Source organism: Opisthocomus hoazin, chromosome 9 (assembly GCF_030867145.1).
Source record: "Opisthocomus hoazin isolate bOpiHoa1 chromosome 9, bOpiHoa1.hap1, whole genome shotgun sequence".
In the NCBI taxonomy this organism is placed as follows: Eukaryota; Metazoa; Chordata; class Aves; order Opisthocomiformes; family Opisthocomidae; genus Opisthocomus; species Opisthocomus hoazin.
The window spans coordinates 19,949,046-19,969,612 of NC_134422.1; the positions used below are offsets into that span (position 1 = coordinate 19,949,046).

At 38.3% G+C, this 20,567-nt stretch overlaps 1 protein-coding gene across 10 annotated transcripts in view; it reads left to right on the forward strand.

Moving 5' to 3' along the window:
• The window catches only part of SLC4A10 (solute carrier family 4 member 10), a 178,331-nt gene that overhangs the window by 100,328 nt on the left and 57,436 nt on the right, over nucleotides 1–20,567 (forward strand). For all 10 annotated transcript variants that reach the window (XR_012764986.1, XR_012764985.1, XR_012764984.1 and 7 more), the window contains 2 exons: nucleotides 5,741–5,901; nucleotides 16,409–16,597. Coding sequence is in view for 7 of the 10 variants with exons in the window: in XM_075429856.1 (XP_075285971.1) it covers nucleotides 5,741–5,901; nucleotides 16,409–16,597 (350 nt within the window). In the remaining 3 variants the exon portion in view is untranslated. The remainder of the gene's footprint in view (nucleotides 1–5,740; nucleotides 5,902–16,408; nucleotides 16,598–20,567) is intronic.

A 20,567-nucleotide genomic window follows, 5' to 3' on the forward strand; every position in this document is an offset into this window, starting at 1 on the left:
TAACAGTTGGGCTTATTTTATACATGTGATAGTACAGTTGCAAATTGCAGCTATTAGGAAAGCAATTTGTGTTCAAATCTATCCTAATAGCCTCTTGTGGTCAAGGCTGGAAAGTAGTGCCTGATTTGTAGCAAGTTTTACCCAAGTTGTTGGGACTCATCTGCAAGTGGAAGAAAAGAAGGTTATCAGGAGTAGTCAGCATGGATTCACCAAGGGGAAATCATGCCTGACCAATCTAATAGCTTTCTACGATGACATGACTGGCTGTGTAGATGAAGGGAGAGCCGTGGATGTTGTCTGCCTAGACTTCAGCAAGGCTTTCGACACAGTCTCCCACGATATCCTCCTAGGGAAGCTGAGGAAGTGTGGGCTGGATGAGTGGTCGGTGAAGTGGATAGAGAACTGGCTGAATGGCAGAACTCAGAGGGTTGTCATCAGCGGCTCTGAGTCTAGTTGGAGGCTGGTGACAAGTGGTGTCCCCCAGGGGTCAGTACTGGGCCCAGTCTTGTTCAACTTCTTCATCAGCGACCTGGATGAAGAGTTAGAATGTACCCTCAGCAAGTTTGGTGATGACACCAAACTGGGAGGTGTGGTAGACACACCGGAAGGCTGTGCTGCCATTCAGCGTGACCTGGATAGGCTGGAAAGCTGGGCAGAGAGGAACCTGATGAGGTTCAACAAGGGCAAGTGCAGGGTCCTGCACCTGGGGAGGAACAGCCCCATGCACCAGTACAGGCTTGGGACGGACCTGCTGGAGTGCAGCTCTGCGGAGAGGGACCTGGGTGTCCTGGTGGACGACAGGTTAACCATGAGCCAGCAGTGTGCCCTGGCTGCCAAGAAAGCCAATGGAATCCTGGGGTGCATCAAGAAGAGTGTGGCCAGCAGATCGAGGGAGGTTCTCCTTCCCCTCTACACTGCCCTAGTGAGGCCCCATCTGGAGTACTGCATCCAGTTCTGGGCTCCCCAGTTCAAGAAAGATGAAGAGCTACTGGAGAGAGTCCAGCAAAGGACTACAAGGATGATGAGGGGACTGGAACATCTCCCCTATGAGGCGAGGCTGAGGGAGCTGGGCTTGTTCAGCCTGAAGAAGAGAAGGCTGCGAGGGGACCTAATAAATGCTTATAAATATCTGAAGGGTGGGTGTCAGGAGGATGGGGCCAAGCTCTTTTCAGTGGTGCCCAGTGACAGGACAAGGGGCAATGGGCACAAACTGAAGCACAGGAAGTTCCGTCTGAACATGAGGGAGAACTTCTTCCCTCTGAGGGTGACGGAGCACTGGAACAGGCTGCCCAGGGAGGTTGTGGATTCTCCTTCTCTGGAGATATTCAAGACCCGCCTGGACAAGGTCCTGTGCAGCCTGCTGTAGGTGACCCTGCTTTGGCAGGAGGGTTGGACTAGATGACCCACAGAGGTCCCTTCCAACCCCTACTATTCTGTGATTCTGTGATTCTGTAATATCAAATGAAAATTTCAGGAGAATATCACTACATTTCTGGAGCAGAAAAGAATATGTAGTAAGCAGGAAAATAGAAGGACACTTTGGAGCCAATAGGAAACTGTTTAGGCTTGAATTTTAATGAAATTGCACATTTATTATGAAAGTAAGCCTTGATTCGTAGTTTAGGAAGTAAGTTGTTAATAGTGACTAGAAAATGGATGTCATAGGGGAAAATTACAATTGTGAAGTGAAAATGCATCTCCTGTGGATCAAAACTTTCTTCCAAAGAAACTAGGTCGCAAAAAATTGAGGTTTGCCTTTTCTGCTTGGTTTCTGACATGCTTGTTTACTTTGGTTCATTTTGTAATCAGCATAGGCAGGCAAGAGCTCATGTGGAAATTTATACAGACTGTAAGATAACATTTATAACATTGACACTTGAGCGGGTTGTAAGTGAATACATGCTCTGGCTCTCTGCTGCAGACAGAACAGACTATAAAATAGATCATGTTCAACTCACCCACTTCATATGGTGCACCAAAATGTTGTAATGGAGTCTATGATACAGTGTGCGTGATCTTTTGTTGACTCCTGAAAAATCAATGGAGATGACTAGAAGATGTAACATACGTAGGTGTGTGTATGTACACACACGCACATGTGAGTAATATTTTTTCAGTAGTAACTTACCTTGTTGAGACTCTTGTTGGCAAGTACGCTGTCAGAGGAACTAAACTGTAAGATTGATAGACCTGTGCTAGTGTTGACCAGTAAAAGAAATCCGTATGAATGAAGCTGCTCCTCTGTGTGGTCAGGCTCAAGTAAGATAGGTCTAAATACATTCCAAACACATGGGATATGTGTGACGCATGAGCTCAATATACAAATGGGGTTGGTGGTATTTTCTGGGAAATTATGAAAGGCTTTTATCTATTAATCATATCAATTTGAGGAGTTAAACTGCAAAAGTCAATATATTGAAACTTGTCTTTTTCTCTGAGCAACCCACAAGAGTGGAAAATTGGCAAACTTGGGATCCATGCCTGAATTTGGATTTCAAAGCCATTTCTAACTGGGAATTTTGTACATGAATTCAGAGGGTTGTTAAAATGGTATTACGATTTTTAAAACCACCTGAACACTTAGAATTGAACAACTATGTGTGAGATTAGAGATTTAGTTTTTTTTCTTCTTCTGCTGCTATTTCTGATTTGATATGTTAAAGAAGGATTATCTGACATAACAGAGGCATAGTTCTAAAAAGATAAAAGGCAATAAACATGATTTTCCCTGGATGAGATGAGTAAACCCACGTAATGCTTATTAAAATCAAAATAGAAGTTTATTCCAAATGTAGAATTCTCTCAGCTTGCTGTGATTTATGTTTAGGTACTAGCCTGTTGACTCATTAAGTAAGAATGTATGATAATGTGTTTAAACACATAAGTTTTAGTAACAGTAGGAAATTGGATGTAACCCATAGAATTATACTTTTCAAATTGATTGAAACTCAGAAGGCGATGATCAAGAAGGCAAGTATGATTATTTGAACAGTAGCAATAGTTTCCTGTGGATTTTTATGTTGTGCATAAGCTTTGATGTCTGATTGACACCATAAATTCTAATTAAAGCTGCTTTCATGATTTACACTTTTCTTGTCCATGTGTCCCGGGTAAGTTATGAGCTCTGGTTATGAGCCTGTCTCTGTCCAGTCGCCTGCCTTAATGAAACTTCTAAGAACATGTTTGTCTTTTATCAGTTATTTAAAATCTGTTTAGAATCGATCAGTATATTCCAAACAGGTAATATCAGGGACAGACTGTGGCAGTATAATCAGATAAGCAGTGCTGAAGACTATTTACATGAAGAGAAGGTAATGACAGTATGAGGTTTCTGGTGATACTCTGTAAGAATCTATGTTTGATTCATTGTTTTTAGGATATATGTAGCGTGATTTTTAATCTTTTTTTCAAATCAGCATGAAACGAGATGATGCTACATCAGAAATAATTGGGAATACCCGAGCGTAAAGATCATAATCTTATAAAACTCCTAAAGAGACTAGAAACATGCACAAAACCAGAGGTATGAGGAAATAAAAGTGCAGATATTTTGCAGAGTCTTAGGAGGCAATCGTTTAAACAGGACAATTAATGCACCATTTTTGTGATGCTATGGCCATAAATAGGCCTAGCATATTTTCAGCGTGGAAACGTGAGCGCCATGAGTATGCTGGGAGCAGCCTCTTTGTGTGGAGTTCAAGTGCAACTGCAAAATGAAAAAACTGAAGAACTTTTAAATTTCCTTCTCATGTGCTTCCCGGTAACTTTCCTGAGTTGTTGTAGCTCATCCCTTTCAAACTATGGTTTTGAATGTGGTGGGGGTGGGGTGTGTTAATTTGTGTTTGATGTACATTTGGACATTGTTTTAAAAATCTAATTGGAAAACCTCACTTGCATATGAAAATTAAATTTCATGGTTCAGCTCTGTGAAAGCAATTTTTTGTGTGTGCTGTGTCCTTCTTGTGGCTTCTCTGGAGGAATAAAAACGTAAAGGAGATAGCCTGGCTACACAGGGAAGAGAAGAGAGGTTGCAATGAAGGGAGTGGAGAACAGAAGTCTGATGGAGAGGAGGCCTCATAGGCAAAGATGAGGTATGGGAACTGGCCAGTGCAGAGGAAATGGAGGGAAAAATGGTTAAATACAAAGAGGAGGAGAGGGCTAGACACAGGAGATTGGAGATTTTGGAGGAGTGAAGGAGTTGCGGGCAAATTGTGTCTGTAAATAACGGGAGAGTGATTAAGAGGCAGCTGATACAATCAGAAGAAATGGAGTATATCAGGAAGGGAGCGAATATGCAGGTGATGAGTGGGTCACTAAAGTGGTGGCTGCTCACAGGATGGCATCAGCAGGGGAAGAATCTGATACACAGGGACTGAAAGGAACTAAGGATCTAAAATACGGGTACGTGGGCATATTTTGGAAGTAGGAGCAGAGCTAGGCAGGCGGCCCAGGAACAGAAGACGACACTGTGTTTGTTGTGTTACTGGGCTGTGAGGCTTGGTAAAACTGAGAATTGTTCAGCTTTAGAGTTCTTCAGGCTCTACGCTTCCCTGCTGTCTGGAAATAAGCATGAAGGTGCTGTCAAGGTGTGAGGCTCTGCCAGAGTTCTCTGCTGCCTGGTCCGTGTAAGATAGCCGAGTGCTGTTGAGGCAGTGATAGAGGCTTGCGCTGTGGCTGCAGATGCTCAAACCTTGCCGAGCCGGCAGGCTGCATGGCTCCACGCGGCAACATCTGTGTATGCTTGAAAGACTTAATAACTTTAATTTAAAACACTTTTGTATATGTCAGCAGACTTTTCTGGGGTTTGTTTGTTTAGTTGTCTTTAACATTTTTAGTGTATTTTTTATCAGTGAGCAGTTAAAAGGTTACACAAGAAAGTTCATCGAGCTGGCTAGTAACAAAAGACTTGATCCTCTCATGCCAGTTTCATGTTCCCTTCTACTTTACTGAGATCTCTCCAGATTTACACTGAACCTGAGAACAGGCAAATAAGACTCAAAATAGTGAGAGATGATGTTGTTACTGGATTCTAAAGTGCTATTTCCTGTCATTTATGTGGCTGTTTTGCCTGAGTAAGGCCCGTATTTTGGGTCTTGAAAGACTGTTCACAAGTGTTTATACATATCTTGTGTGCCTATGTATGTGCCTTCGAAGTTTTTCATTTTAATTGACTGAACTTTTAAATGAAAAATAACCTAGATTTTGCATCATTTTACTGCCTTTATGAGTAGCTTAGTGCAGTTAAGTAACTAACAAGTGTAACAAAGTTTGTAACAGTGTCTTTTGTGAAAGACTATGGTGATGATGATGCAGATTCTGCAAAGTGTGAATATGTCAGTATATTTTCTTTAAATGAAAAATGTCTGTTCTCTGTTGTGTTTAGTCTGCAGTGAGGATTAAAAGGAGAAAGCTTTCTCCTGTGTTCATATTGTGAATAACTTTGCTTTTTCTCTACCACAAATTCTTCTCCTCTATGATTTTCATACTTGTTGTATCATTGTATGCAAAGAATTACTCAAAGTTTTTGTGAAGTATGGTAATGATTACTTAATATGCTTCTCTTAATCTCTGTGGTCAGAATTGATCTTCTGCAGGCAAGAGAAGTTTCTCATATTTCCTGCAAAGAAAGAATAAAGTGAAATCCAAAGACATGTTCAGCAGTGATCTTTCAATATCCATGGGAGTAGTTTATTTTTCATTCTTATGCACAGTGGAGTTATAAAATTGGTTGTTTGTACAGGTGGTTGAAGTTTGAAGAAGATGTAGAGGATGGTGGAGAGAGGTGGAGCAAACCGTATGTTGCCACACTGTCACTTCATAGCTTGTTTGAGCTGAGAAGCTGTATACTGAATGGCACAGTTCTTTTGGACATGAGAGCTAACTCCATAGAAGAAATTGCAGGTATGTATTGATATTGCGTTTATTAGTTATGAAAATTAAACATGAAAATCAAATGCTTACAAAATTGCTTATGAGAAAGCCATTGCATAATAATCAGTTCAGTTTAGATAAACTCCTAGAAAATATTTTACTCAATATATTAGAAAGGAAACTAATGTTTGACACAACTGGTAAATATTTTATTTATATTTTTTTATAGACTTTGCTGTTTCCAGAATCAATTTTTATGTAAAGGAGAAAATTAAAATGGAACAGAGAGGACAGTTTGGGTATATTTCATTAGAACTGGCATGTTGTCTGCTCCTGCTGTGCCACCTCACATTGTGAATGATGCGTGTGCTAACTTCCACAAACTGAATGTACTGCTATGCTACTTGCAGACAATCTAGCTTAAAAAAATTTAAATTATAGGGAAGTGTTAATCATAATTATGTAACATGGAAACAGACCCATTTAAAAAACATGTCTCTGAGTTGAGAATGAAATCAAGAACAGTAATATTAAGTGTTTGTTTTACAATGCATGAAGTTCTTTAGTTAAAGTTGAGTGCATTTTTTCCAATAAAGGTGTATGTGGCAGTTGCAGTTCTAGAGTTCTGAGAACAGCAGAAGCAGAAAACAAAAGACAACATAATGGATGAGTCTTGTCTCACAAAAGTATAAGTGATATTGGGACTGAATGCCATCTTCTGAATTCCTGGTGTTTCCCATAAAGGCTATAACTAGTTACTGCAGGGGACTGTTTTTTCCAGTAGTGCATTTGTTGCTGTAATAGAGCAGGTTGTTAGGGGCTGTATACTGCAGACCTGTAATGCATGGCCTCAAGGAGTTCTAAAACTACAAATGTTGCATGGCCCTGCTAGAAGCATGCAGTAGAGTCTGGTATGTTTCCCTTCCCAAATACAGCAGCTAATTTAAATTATACAATTCATAAATTTCTTAGTAGGCAAGTACTGAAGATAAAGCAAGTTTCTCTAGTCTGTCAAGTCAAGGATAATGTGTATATTACAAGTATAATTACTTTAGACTTTAAAACTCTTCATTTAAATGACAACACCCTGCCCAAGGGCTCAGGTGTCCTAGAGAGTTTCTAGCGCTGTGTCCTTGTGTCTGTTGTTTAAAAATCTCTGTCCCTTCCAGCAGAGAAGACATAGAATGAAGAACTGTACTATTTTGTAATGTAGGGTCTCTAATTTTCTGTTTGTTTACCCTTAGTAAGGGCTAGTCTCATGCTCATGATGGTTATGGACTAGTATCCTTGCATATTTTACATCTACTTAAAAGTTTTATCTTGCTTCTACCTTATGGTATTTCACAACATTTCTGAAAATGGTGCTGTATCTGTAAATCATAAATTTGATATGTTATACAAATTATATGAATATGACTACTTTATACAAATACTGTATTAGATTTATGGCATTCTTCATATTGGAAACTTTGCTTGAAGATAAAATATGATGCAAAAGGTGTAAATTTGGTAAAAGAGCACCTGCACAGAAAAATGGTGCAGGAGTTGTTGTTGGGGCCTTTTTTGTTGCCTTGTGACAGGCACAAAGCAGCACATTAACAGAAAATGTAAAATACACAAATAAAAATGGAAAACTTTAGTGTAGGTAAAGGTACAAAAGACAGAGCAAGAAAATTTTCTAACACTCAAGATTATCAAGAAAATTGCTTTGTGAGTGTTATTGTAAGTCTGTGTAAGGGCTAGATAAAATTTATTTTAGTTATTTACATTATCAGGTAAGGGAGATACTGTTCAGTGGGCTGTATTTAACAGTAGAATTAAAATTGGCTCAGATAGTGGTAGCTGCCTTTTGCATTTACCTTTTACAAATTGTTTGTGTCAAACTGATGCAAGATATTACTAATCCAAATCTACAGAAACTTGTGTGGGTTTCTATCCTGTGCCGAGATCTGATTCTTCCATGAATCATGGTCTGAATCAGAGCTTCAAAATTTGCCTTGGTAATGATTAAAGATAAATACGAAAAATAAAAAGTAGCTGATTTGAAAGAACAAAGGTATCTATCAGTATACGGCTTTATTATTTAAGTTAAAAAAAATCAAGAGGTACTTAGATCAACTGCTTGATGTAGTTTTATTGCTTTTTTGCTTAAATAGTACACTAGGATTTTCAAGCTTGAGCTTTACATATTTAATCCAGAAGTCACTTAACTTCTTCCGTAGGCAGCTGAAATCCCTTCCAGAATTGTTTTTCTTTAGCCAGGTAAAAAAGTAAGGACTAATGCAATAAAAATAACTTCACTAAACTCCTTTTTATTCTGTTTTTGGAAGATACTGTATACTGAGACCACAATGAATTCATGTTTATAATCTCTTAATCCCTAGTTAGTTGTAGTTATTTTGTTTGTTTGTTTAGTTAATGTGTCCAAGGATTTGAGCATTCACAATACTAATTTTGTTTTGAAACTCATCACGGATGTAAGCTGTCCTTCAGTAGAGAACTTGATGAATTACTGCAATGCCATTTTGAATCAGTCCTGCTTCTGGGATATCTTGATTTGTTGATTAGGAAAACTCTTTTCTTCTGAGAAGAGGCTTTAGGATGACTTTCATGAATTGGCGTGTACCATTTTCACTTTAAAAGTACCTGTTGTTGTGGCAGATATGGGAGTATTTCCTTTGTTGCTTTATGTGTTTGATCTGGTAGGCATCTCTTTCTGAGCGGGTGGTCTGACACATGGTCTTGCTTTGTCTCTGAGAGAGGATTTGAGTTTTTTCCCTCTGCAGGTTCAATAAGCAATGAGGTAATAATTTTTTTTCAGACACGTTTGCAGCAGGTTCTTCTGACAAGTCAATCATTCTATAAATTACCCACGTTCTGTGTTGGGTTTGTTTGAAGACATTCCCCCCCCTGCCAAATAAAGTTGCTATTCCATTTGCTTTCCTCTGCTATTATTTGTCTTCTAGTAGTGCTGTTTTCCTCAATCAAGTTCCTTTGTAAATACAGTACTGTGTATACCAGGTGCAGGAGGATTTGCAAGAACAGATTATACCCTGTGGTCTTAAGTTGTACTCCTTGATTAACTTTGGTTCTGGTACTTCTAATTCATAGTTTATTACTATGAGCTTTGTTTTTTAATGCAATTTGTTGATAATTTTACTGCATTATTACAGTGCATCATATCTTTTGAGAACAAATAAAACTAATTGTGCACATGTACTTCCTTTTTACTTGCCTTAACACTTTGTCAGGGAGAAATACATGTTATGTATTTGCTGGTAAAGCCTTGCTACCTGGGCTATACTCCAATATAAAATTATATTTCTGTAAATGCAGTGCCAGTCTTCGTATCCTTAAAAGAAGTGTATTTAATCTTCATTGCTAAATTGAGACAAAGAATTCCTGTGTGTTTTAGTCTGGCTTTTAATCTGTAAACACTTATTCATTAAGGCATTAAACTCTCAGCACTTAGCCCTTGAAAATTTCTTTTATTAGAATCTATGTTTTAAGACCTTAATGGGCTTGTGGTAAAATCTACAGATGAAAAATGTCTTTTATACCATTTGCATGGCTTTCAGAACATTTTCTATTTCATCCCTGGAAACTCTGATAGTTCTGCATAAAAATATTTTGGCACCAGTGATGTGGTGAGAAATTTTAAATCCTCCTGTCTTCCAGCATGTCCATTCTTTATTAGATTCTTTTTCATTCCAACTGTCTTATTAAAAAATTATTTGATCTACAAGGCTGTAAATTTCTTTGGACAGGTGCCCAATTTTCTGTGTTGATAAAGGGCTTATTCATACCTATGATGCTGAATTCACAGATGATGTCTTATTATAACAGAGACTTCTGAGATTAATTTCCAACATTGTCATCATGCAGTGAAACAGCACATTCATTCCTGAAGTTTCTCAAATTGTTCTTAAATTTTGTAAGATGGATTTTAGTTTTCCTTTGAAAAGAGCTCAATTTGTCAACTTTATCTTGTTTAAAAAAAAGCATTTTTTTATTAAACATATTTTAGAATGTTTTATTACGATTTTTAATAGGTGACATTCTTTTTTCATATGTCTTTGCAGTGGCTCCTATATCAGTAAGCTAGCAGTCCATGCACAAGGAATTCCTGTGAACATTTGATGTAATAATATTTTATCGATCACTTCTGTATAGAACATATGCTAAAAGGAAGTCTGAAAAATCTATGTAATCAAAACAATTTATTTTGGAACTTGTCTCTTCAGGAGGTATTTGCCAGAATCTGGCTGCACCATTAGAGAGCAGCTTCACTGTGTTGTTCAAGTTGGCAGATGAAAATGTTCTCTTTTGATATTTTCGTTTAGTTCCTTTGAAACCATGTATATTCTCAGATTACCATCTGTTTTTTTTTTTGATTGTAACAACTGAATGAACGCAAAAGGTTTTTCTGTTTAACATACGATGCCATTTTCGGTCATTTGGTTCAAAAACTGTTTGGTCCAGCCTTTAATGGCAATACTTTTTTTACCACATGAATCACAGATCTCGCATTTTCTTGTAGTTGTACAGATTGTGCTGTGAACAAATGTCAAACCCTGTCAAACACAAACTGTGGCCTCAGTGTTGCACAGTGGTGCTTTGGGGACCTGCACATATTTGAAATATTGGATAGTCCCATTTATTTTAAATAGCTTAAATGTAATAATGGTTTATTTTTTAAATTAAATTTTAAATATTCCCATGCTTTCCAGTCCAGAGATCTGACTGTTTTTTCCCAGGCAGTCTTTCGTTCCTCGCAATCGAATTTTCAATCTGTGTAACAGCTTAATCTTGTGATTGAGGTCACTGAACTCTGTACTCAACAACTCAGGGCATTACATCCCGTGTGTGCAATTTTATTGATTTCGGTAATATCATGTTAAGCTTTCAATCTGAACAAGTCATCTTTTGCCTTTGTTTGCTTTAAGCTATATTACTTCATAATAGTGATATATTTAAAATGGCTCCAGCTTAGATTTTATTTCACTGGAGCCTTTTATTTTAGCTGCGACACTCACATTATGTTATCTTTCTGACAGTGCTTTTATGGTAAATTTAACTTTTATTACAAACACTGTGACAAAGCGTGGAATTGCCTGTGAACACTCTGCTTCTGTGTTTGACCCTACACCTGTCTTTTGTTCAGCTTTTACCTTCTCACTTCCCCAGGTTTTTGCATTTGTTTGCTTTATTTACAGCTTGCCGTGTGGTCATTACCTCTACAGAGAAACCTGTGTCAGGTTTTGTTCCTTTGTCTGTGGGTAAATTGTAAATCTCCTACCAACTCCGAAGTAGCATGCCTTTTTGTTTTGTTTTGCATTTTCCCATGGTAACCACAAATCTGGGAATTTTTTAGATTGCCTGCCAAGTCAATCTCAGCTTTTTTTTTTTTTTTTTGTAGAAACAGAACCACTGCCACTTACAGCTCTTGTTCTGTTTAGAGATGCAAAATATATTGTTTTATGAGGTCTCAGTTCTTATTTCGGTAGCATCCACTGTGGCATGTTACCATAGCTCTGATTTACAACTGTGCTTGCTCTCTGAGCTGCAAGTTTGGAAATTTAGCCTTGTCTCTACTATTTACAGTTTTGCGAAATGATTGCTCTTGTTCTTCAGTGAAATTGCATGCTGTTACTTTAAAAAGCAGACATTGTTCAGTCTCTGTCTTTCCTTTTCAAGTAGTTCAGCTGAGAAGTTGAACACAGTAATTTCAGGTAGAGCTGGAAATAGAATCTGTCTCTCAGTGCTCTGGAAAGCTCTGCCTCTGTGGATGAGCGGGCTAAATCTGCTGGCTTAGATAGCTTGTTTATAATCACCATTGTAAACACTGTAAATGGGTCTTCGTTCACAGATGCAGCCCAAGAATCCTAATTGTTTGTTTTCTATTGCTCCTAGTGCCTAACTCTCTAGGGAAGTGTGTATTTGGGTTACTGTTAGAGACAGGTTAAGATAAAGGACAGCGTTTCAACTGAATGTCTTCCATAAAGCACTGCTTTAGAGTTGCTTGTGTATTCTTCTTGCCTGTCTTTAAGGGAAAGAAAACAACCACAAACCAAACAAACCTTGGCTTTAAAATCAGGTTTTGTAGTCAGCTGTCACTGTAATCATGATGCACACAAAAGCCCATGTGTTCTATTTTTTGTCATTAATCTCTCATTTTGTCCAGCAATTGCACAGTTACACAATTTGGAAGATTGAGAGGTGTAAATACCAGCAACTTTGCTTGTATATAGCGAGTTCAGTTGTTTCTTCTTCTATAAACTGTCAGTGCCAAAGTATTAAAAAAAAAAAAAGAGAGAGAGGGGAGCTCTGGATCTTGTTTCTTTACCCAGTTTAGCCTGTCAGTAATTTCTTTTTGGACTTCACAGGTATTTTGGTGGAAATGCAGTATACCTTTTATAAATTTATTCTGTGTTTCACTTGGGAGTTTCGTATAGTATTGTAAGTGGCGTGATGGACAGACTGTGAACCTGGAGCAATGGAGAACGAGTTGTGGCCACACTGGAGTGTCTCCTTATTGCTTATTTACTTGGACCTGGGATGGCTTCAAGTGGATCTGGCCGCATGTCTGTGTACAAAGCTGCAGTGTGTGATAGACGTCTCCAGAATGAGTGGAAGGGAAGCAGCCAACCTGCTTTTGCATCCTTGTTGTCTCTAGAGGTGGGACAGATGCAGTTTGCTGTGCTGGGAAACACATGGGCCGCACTGCATCTGAACTGATTTGAAGTATCTGTACCCCGGATGCTCTAATTCACAGCCTGGGTAAATTGTTCATAGGTAATGAGGAGTTACATTTGAGTTACTACAATAGCTTGCTTAAGTGCTCACATTTCTCACATTTACTCACAAAATCAGTTTTGCCTAAATGATACATTGGAATGGAGTCTGAATGGAGAAAGCATCCTTGAAATTGTATGAAACCGCAAGTTGCTTTGAATCTTTTTGAACAACCAGGGCAGGAAGAATGTCTGTCTTTAATAGCTTGAAAAAATGATGTCATGGTTCCAGTATGAATCAAGACTCCTTGCTGAAGAAACATCCTACTTCAGCATTCCTGATGTCAGCAGAAATGGTGTGGTGTGAGCAATTAATAGAACGGGTAACAGTATGACGGTGGATATTCTACGCATTGCATCTTGCTAAGAGCTCCATATGGTTTTGAAGTGTCCTTGAAAAATCTGATGGTAAACTGTGTCTCTGACTAGAAGGGGGTTCTGCAGAATTTAAAAGGTCAATCAAGAGGAAAATTCTTTAAAACAGCAACAATAAAAATCCCCAGACCTTTGATGCTGAGCATACAAACCCTGGAGAGTTTGTGTTGTTACACAGGAACATAGCAGAGGTACAGTGCTGTGAGGTTTCAGGTCTGTGTTCTTTGCTCTCTTTTGTCATATGGAGTTTGGAGAAACAGCCATGCACTTTAGATTCAAAAGTGAAAAACAGGGCTTTGAAATGTAGGTTCAGCTTCAGCTGGTGGGAGCATGTAGGATTTTCTTGTCACAGAATTAAGGAAATAAGAGTCTGTTTTGAAAATGAGCTGTTTGAAATGCGCCTATTTGCCATTTACTCTTGGACTTTAACCATGTTGCTCTTATTTGCAAGCTTACCTTTTCACTCAGGAGTGTTATCATTGACATTGCAGAGGCTTGGGCTTTTGAAAGGGAAGTTAAAAAACTTGGAAAGAAACTGAAGTGGAATAATGTGATGATAGGTGCTGATGGAGACAGTCTTTCTTACTACTGTCCAAATCTGTTCAGGTCTTGAAAAAATGGTCAGAGTAAAGCAATCTGGCAGTAATTTGACTGCATTTAAACTCTTAGAGCTGCTTCTGCAAGTGGGTTTGCACTAAAGGAGTGACAACTGGAGGGGAGATTCAAGGCAAGAAAACACATCTTCACTCTTTCCAAATCTGAATGTATCTTCCCTTTTTACATGTGGCAGAGGTGCTACGGTAAAGGGGAAGTTGTAAAAAAAGAAAACTCAAGGTAAGCCACTTTCTTCTCAGTTTGGCAGGAAATAAAAATTGTTAGTCACCGCACTGGCACTAACTCCATAGCTTGTGTGACTGTTAACAAGTCTAGCAGAGCATCTAGGCAAGGAGGAGGGTAGAGATAGAATTTTCTTTTTCCTGGCATTTTCTCTCCTCAAGTGGATCATCTTAAATATTGACATCATCCTTAGCAGCTAATATGTTTTAATATTTAATATGGAAAATACTGTAATTCCAGGAATGACACCATAGAAGTGGAGTTCCACTGATCTGTAAGCAAGGTGATGACCACAACACTAAATTTGCCTGTTCTAGAGGAGTCCTATTTTTCAGCTCTTCCTTTTGATTTCTTAGAGCAACTCAAAGGAGGTAATCTTCATTTTTACATCTTCTACAATTTGTCTTTTGGTCAGCAGAATTAGAAAGGAGGGGGGAGAGGATCGTTTCAATTGTGCTTTAGCACAGATGCCCTAAGTGACATATTTATTATTATTATTTTTTTTCCTCTGAAGATCCGCTGGCATGTTACAGAAAGTACTGGCCTATTCTGGGAACTGTGATGTGGAAATTCTTGTGGTAAGGCTATCTAAAGGGAAGATAGCCTTATCCTCAGGGCAGAGGCAGTTCCACAAAAGGTAATAGAGTTGAGCAGGAAAATCAGTATTTTTCTTGGAGTTGGAGTTTTCTTTTCTTTTTCTCATGTGTTGCAAATTATTGACTCCTTTTTAAAAAATTCTGCTGTAGACTTTCTCTTAAATTTGTGTTACCTTCTCTTTTGCCTTTCTGTCGCTCATCTTATTGCTATGCCTTTCTATCTCTTCCATGAGAGTCTAGAGTAATAGAACAACTGTGTTTGTCTACTCTGGGAGTGCAGTGACAACTGACCTGGTGGTGTTTGAGTTAACCCTGGAGATCTAAGTTCCCTTCAGAATCAGATGAAGTACCCCAAGGACAGGTTTTATTAGTTTAGGCACACCACCAGGCGGTATTGCTCTTTGGCGTGAGCTGTTCGGTCAGCACCATTGTTAATACTGCACGGAATGTAATTGCTGGAGGGGGTCAAAGCAGCATTGAAAACCTCTGCATCACTCTTTGTTGCGAGATGCAGATAGATCTCTCATGTTTGCATCTGTTGGCAGCTGCATGTATGTGTGGACCTAGCCTTGTCTTCTTGTGTGTGTGTCGTCACAGAGATGTAAATTTGTTGGTAGCCTCTTCATAGTAAGTGAAACATGCAGGTGGTTTGTTCAGCTCTTAAAGCAGCTATGTATAGGGTACATTGGCTTGTTATGTGGATGTTGAGAACTTCAGAAAAACGGTTGTGTTTTTTAAATGTTTATGCAGTGCATAGTTGACTGTTAGAAATTGAACTCTGCTTTTAACCAGCATAATTATTCAATACCATTTATTATCTCTCTTCTTTTCTCTTGCTCTTGGCAATTATCAGAGACCTGACAAATTGTATCTCTACTGATGATGCACCTGCTTTATATTTTTTATGCTCTCCTTGCTTTCCCACTGAGTTTACTGGTAGATATGAATCTGACTCTAGCACAGAATCATGAGCTGTCTGAATTTTCAGTACAAGGATTTTTTGACTCAGCTTATTATATCACTGTTTTTGTGCAGTACAGTGTCTTCCAATGGATATACAAGGACAGTGTGTACTTAAATGTTGTTTTACTTGGTTTGATACAGAATTTCTCTTTTTCCTTTCTTTTTCTGTTAAGTGTTATTACTGTTGCTAGCAGGATTTCCCCCCAAAATAATTTAAAAATTCCCACAAAATTCTCAACAATTTTCTTTCCCATTTAAAATACATAATGCACATATTTACAAATAGTTTTGAACATGAAGAAGTAAGAATATTTTCTGCCCATGGACTGCAAAAATGGTTGAAATATCTTAGCAGGACGTTCAGTTTCACTCATACCTACATGTAATGATTCTCTTGCCGGAACATATATGTCAGGCAGTAGAATGAGATGCTATTACGTCTTTGCAAATAATGCAGCAAATTTTCCTGTATTGTCTTATCTGAAATTTACTTATATTGCATTGAAAATATTGTAATTATAGTTATAAGAAATAAAGAGCTAGACTGTGATTTCCTGTGGTAAGTATAAAGGGGATAAAAAAGTTGTTTCCTCACAGCATGTCAGTCCTTCGTAGCAAATAGAGCAGGGCTTAGTTGGAAAATGAAGACATCTTATACACATCATATAATCCCGGGTTTAAATGCATTATGTATGGGAGTGCTTAGGGACCGACTTCAAAGTTACGTAGGTGACTTTAACTTGGGAACTGCATATCTTTTGAGGAATTGACTTTTTCACGTTGATTGCATTCGTTTTTGATTTTTTTTTTTTTTCCCTGAGATTGAAACACTTCTAGATAAAACTTACCTTTTAGTTCTATTGCATTTAAGGAACTGATACCTTTCATATGTAATCCTGTAGGGTACTACTTCTTGTTACGGCAATATTTCCGCTTTCCCCTCTTTTATTATGTTTATGTATCCATTTTCAGATATGATTCTGGACCAGCAGGTGGGTTCTGGGCAGCTCAGTGAGGATGTTCGTCACAGAGTACATGAGGCATTACTGAAGCAACATCACCATCAGAACCAGAAGAAGCTGAGCAACAGGATCCCAATTGTGAGATCCTTTGCTGATATTGGAAAGAAGCAATCTGAGCCCCATTCCATGGATAAAAATGGTAATGCATTGCTTTATTTTGCATTTTGAGCTTTCAATAACACCTGCCTGTTCCATAGCACATGTGCTTTGTACCCACAGCTTGAACTCAGTGTGATTCTACTCTGAAAAGCTACTGTGTAAAAGTGGTACCTTTTATATGAGAGTGGTTGCTTCTATGCAGTCAGTAACACACCTGTTCAAATTTGAAATTTGGGTATCCTGCACAATTCAGGACTGTGCAGAGATAGTCAAGGGAACTAGCTCAGGTGTTGGAAGCAGGCTAGTTGTGTGAGTGTGCCATTCTGTCCTAGGTAGTTGGCATGGCACATTATCCCCAGCGCAGCTCAACTCAAGGACACGTATGGTGCTTTCAGGCACTCTGTGTGATCCTTCAGACTAAGCCTGAGCGTTTTTGTACAATGTTGTTCTGAACTCTGGACATGCTCTATTAGTGCCAGAAATGTGATTTGACTATTTTTGACTTCTGTTGATGATCCAGGGCCTATTTAGTTAAAATATAATTGATTGGTAGAATAGTTTCTAAGTCTGTGACAGCATATGCATTAGCTAGTTCAACTGGTGCTTCAGATTTCATAGTTGAGTTTGAGGAGTTGGAAAACGAGAAGAATGTTTTCAAGATGACACTGTTGGAGAAATGCCACAAGAACTGTACCTTGTTCTTTCAGAAAATCACTTTCTGGAAGATTACGTTCATAAAAACAAGAGATCACGTTTGCAGACTGGTTCTACAGTAAAATATTTGCTTAACTTTTTTTTTCTTCCTTTTACAGAAGCCTTTATAAGTTGTACTGTTGTTATAGGTTAATCATAATGAAAGATCATTTCTTCTTGCCTCTTCATTTTTTACATAAACAGGCATGTGTTATGAAACTTGCAGACAAATTTTGAAAATATTTACAATAATTCACTAGAATTATACGTTGCAGAATTACTGAGCCTCTGTATCCAGTATCATCACAATACTCACAAGTTGTCTGAACACTATTGGACTACAGTGACTCTTATTCCATAAATTACCTTAGTGTTAGTAAAATCTCAGTTGCTTCTGCTGTTTCTGTGGTTCAGGGCCCTGCTGAGCTCCCCGTCAGCCTGGGAAGTGGGGAGTGAGGAAACAGCCATAGCACAGGGAAGGTGCAGGGTGCAAGAGGCATAAGGCAGAAGGGGAAGGAGTAGTAGTCCAGCTCATCTGGAAAGATGGGGCTGTTGGTGTAAAGGTTAACTTTGGTTTCAAGGAAGGACCTTTTGTTTCAGTCATTGCCATCTAATAGGTACTTCTAAATCTAGCCACTTCCCTGAGAAAGACTCTCAGACCTAGAAGGCAACATACAATTTCAACTGAAGAGGATATTAAATAGAAACATATTAATTATACCAAAATATCATTTTAAGAGTAAGGAAGAAAATATTTATTAAGATGTGTGTGATTATGCATATGGATGTACAAGAGTAAAAGTAAGTAGGATGATTGTCCATCCTTTTTATGGCAACTTTCCTGTTGATTTGTGCAACTCTCGCTGATGACTTTACACAAATATTCAGCAGACACTTAAGAAAGTTAATGCTATAGCATTCCTGTTCCTCTGTTTTCACAGGATGCAAGATGCCAGCTTGCATGCTGTAGCTTTCTGCACTAGGTCTTATGTAACAAATAAGCAGTAGGTCTCCTGAAGAAGTAACTTCTCAGGTCAAGCTGTGAAAGTATCATAAGCTCATTTTCAGTAACTTTCTGTGTCTGTTAGTGGAACTGTTGCAATAATTCACTCCAGAAATATCTCACTTTTGCCAAAGTTTCTTGTGGGATCCTTCATGTTTCAATGTAATTCCTCCCGGAAATAGATCAGTGTTGAAGTGATTCTCTAAGTAGGGAGACACAGTCTTACCAGTTTTCATTTGTCTGTGGTTATTTTACAGGATGAAAACCTACTGAATTCCAGTTCATGTCCTTATGTAGATATGTCTCAGAGGACTCCAACCCCTCATTAAATAAATTGCTTAGTCACTTTCATATGTTAATTTAAATTGGGTTAATGCATCATGAACAATAAAAATCTAAATAATTTTAGGAACATTTATACAAAGGTAAATCAGCTTTTTATCTAAATTACAGTGAGGAGTTGCAAACCCTGTCTTTTTGGACACAGATGTCTTTTAATCAGTTTGAAGCATTGGTCTTCTACTTGCGTCCTGTAAGTGCCAGTGCACATTTGTCAGTCTCCTGTATTGAGCTCTTCAAAATAGATAATGTCCATGTGATAAAGCAAAGAGGAGTTGGTTTATTTTAAGTTTCTCTCTTACCATCCGCTACGCTGTTAACATTAAGAAGTCTGAATCTTATTTTGCTGCCTGAATTGTACTAAAATTAGTATTAACTTTAGAAGAGGAAAATTTCAGTCTCAAGTTTTTGGTTTGCAAAGGAATCACAATTTCTTCCCTTTTCAAGATAACAGCAAATAAACAGCTTGTGGGCTTGAGTGGCAACTGTTGCCCCGATACTCCAGGATTAAAGGAGTGGAGAGCTGCCTAATTTCAGGCACACCGACTGCTGCCTCTTCTGGCATACTCAGTTATTTCTTTACCCTGGGTAACCTACCATAGTACATGGTGTGTAAATTATGCAGGAATCTATGCTGAAAGGCTCAGCTTTTAGGAACTCTGCTGTCCTTAGAAGCTTGACCGGGGGTAGCAGGGAGGTTTCTGATCGTTTGCTTCTGCTGTTTGCCTCATGACCCAAATGCTAGAGTTCAGCTACAGTGTTATGCTCCTTGCAGCTATGTATTTCTTTTTAGATTGCCGTGGAGCATCTGTACAAGCTTCTCATAATAATACAAATCCAAGTTGTTAAAATATAACTTCAAATCAGATGAAAGCAAAAGAAAAATTAGCTAAATACGTGTAAAAGAAAGCAAAAGTAAGAGATATAAACACCTTATATTATTGTCAAGAGTGTGCTGTGAGACACATCTTTGTTTCCTGAGGACAAACTGGTAAAATGCAATCAAGGCATCATTTTAACCTACTTGTTCTTGTTTGCACACAGACATTGTGTAGAATGTATGAACGTAAAATGTTCCATATATTGCCAACAGTAGCAGTAATGTTCTCTCTTGTTAATACAAAAAAAAAGGTATTAAAATAATAAATATTTTATTATTGCTTTTACTTTCTGTATGAGAAGTTTAATTCGTAGAAGACTGCAGGGAGAAGAACAGATCATCTTGGGTACTATGGAGGAGCTTAGAGGCATGTTTACCTCTATCAAAGACCAGAATTTTCAGAAACAGCAAGTGCCAGGAGCTTTCGAAGGGCCACTTATTTGTCCCTGTTGAAATGAAGCAGGGGAACTTGGACACTTTTTCTGCACAAAGGAAATTCTCAGTTTGGTTAAATTTGGGTTTAGTGTAGACAGTTAAACTGATAACAATCCTTAGCAGTCTGTAGTTTGTAAAACAGGTGGTTCAGAGCCAGAAGTCCTTGCCATCTGGGTTGCATGGTACAGCTGAGGATGCAAACCCCCTGCTTTGTCCAAGTTCTTGACTATACTGGCTTATCAGTGTGTCAGTTTGCAGGTGTTCAGGAGCAAAGTCTGAAAATGAAGACATAAACTTAAATTCAATACATGACTGTGCTGCTGACAGACCACTGAGATATCTTTGCTGGAAGATAGTTGTACATATGTTCTCCCTCCGTTTTTCCTTTGTTTAAGAGTCTGTCAGACCATCTAATTAATTTGCTTTGTATTTAGTAGTATTATCTTTTGTTTACAATGGCTTTTCTTCACATCCTCTGCAGGGCTAAGATGTCAGGGTGCTATGGATTTACCATGCATTTTTAATGCTGCCATGCTGTGTTTAACTTTCACTTTTCATTAAGCATCAAAACTGTGAGAATTAAAAGCCTGCTTTCGATGTTCCAGTAAAAACCGACAGTCAAATTTGGCATAAGAGCAGGAAAAACGATTTTTTTTTTTC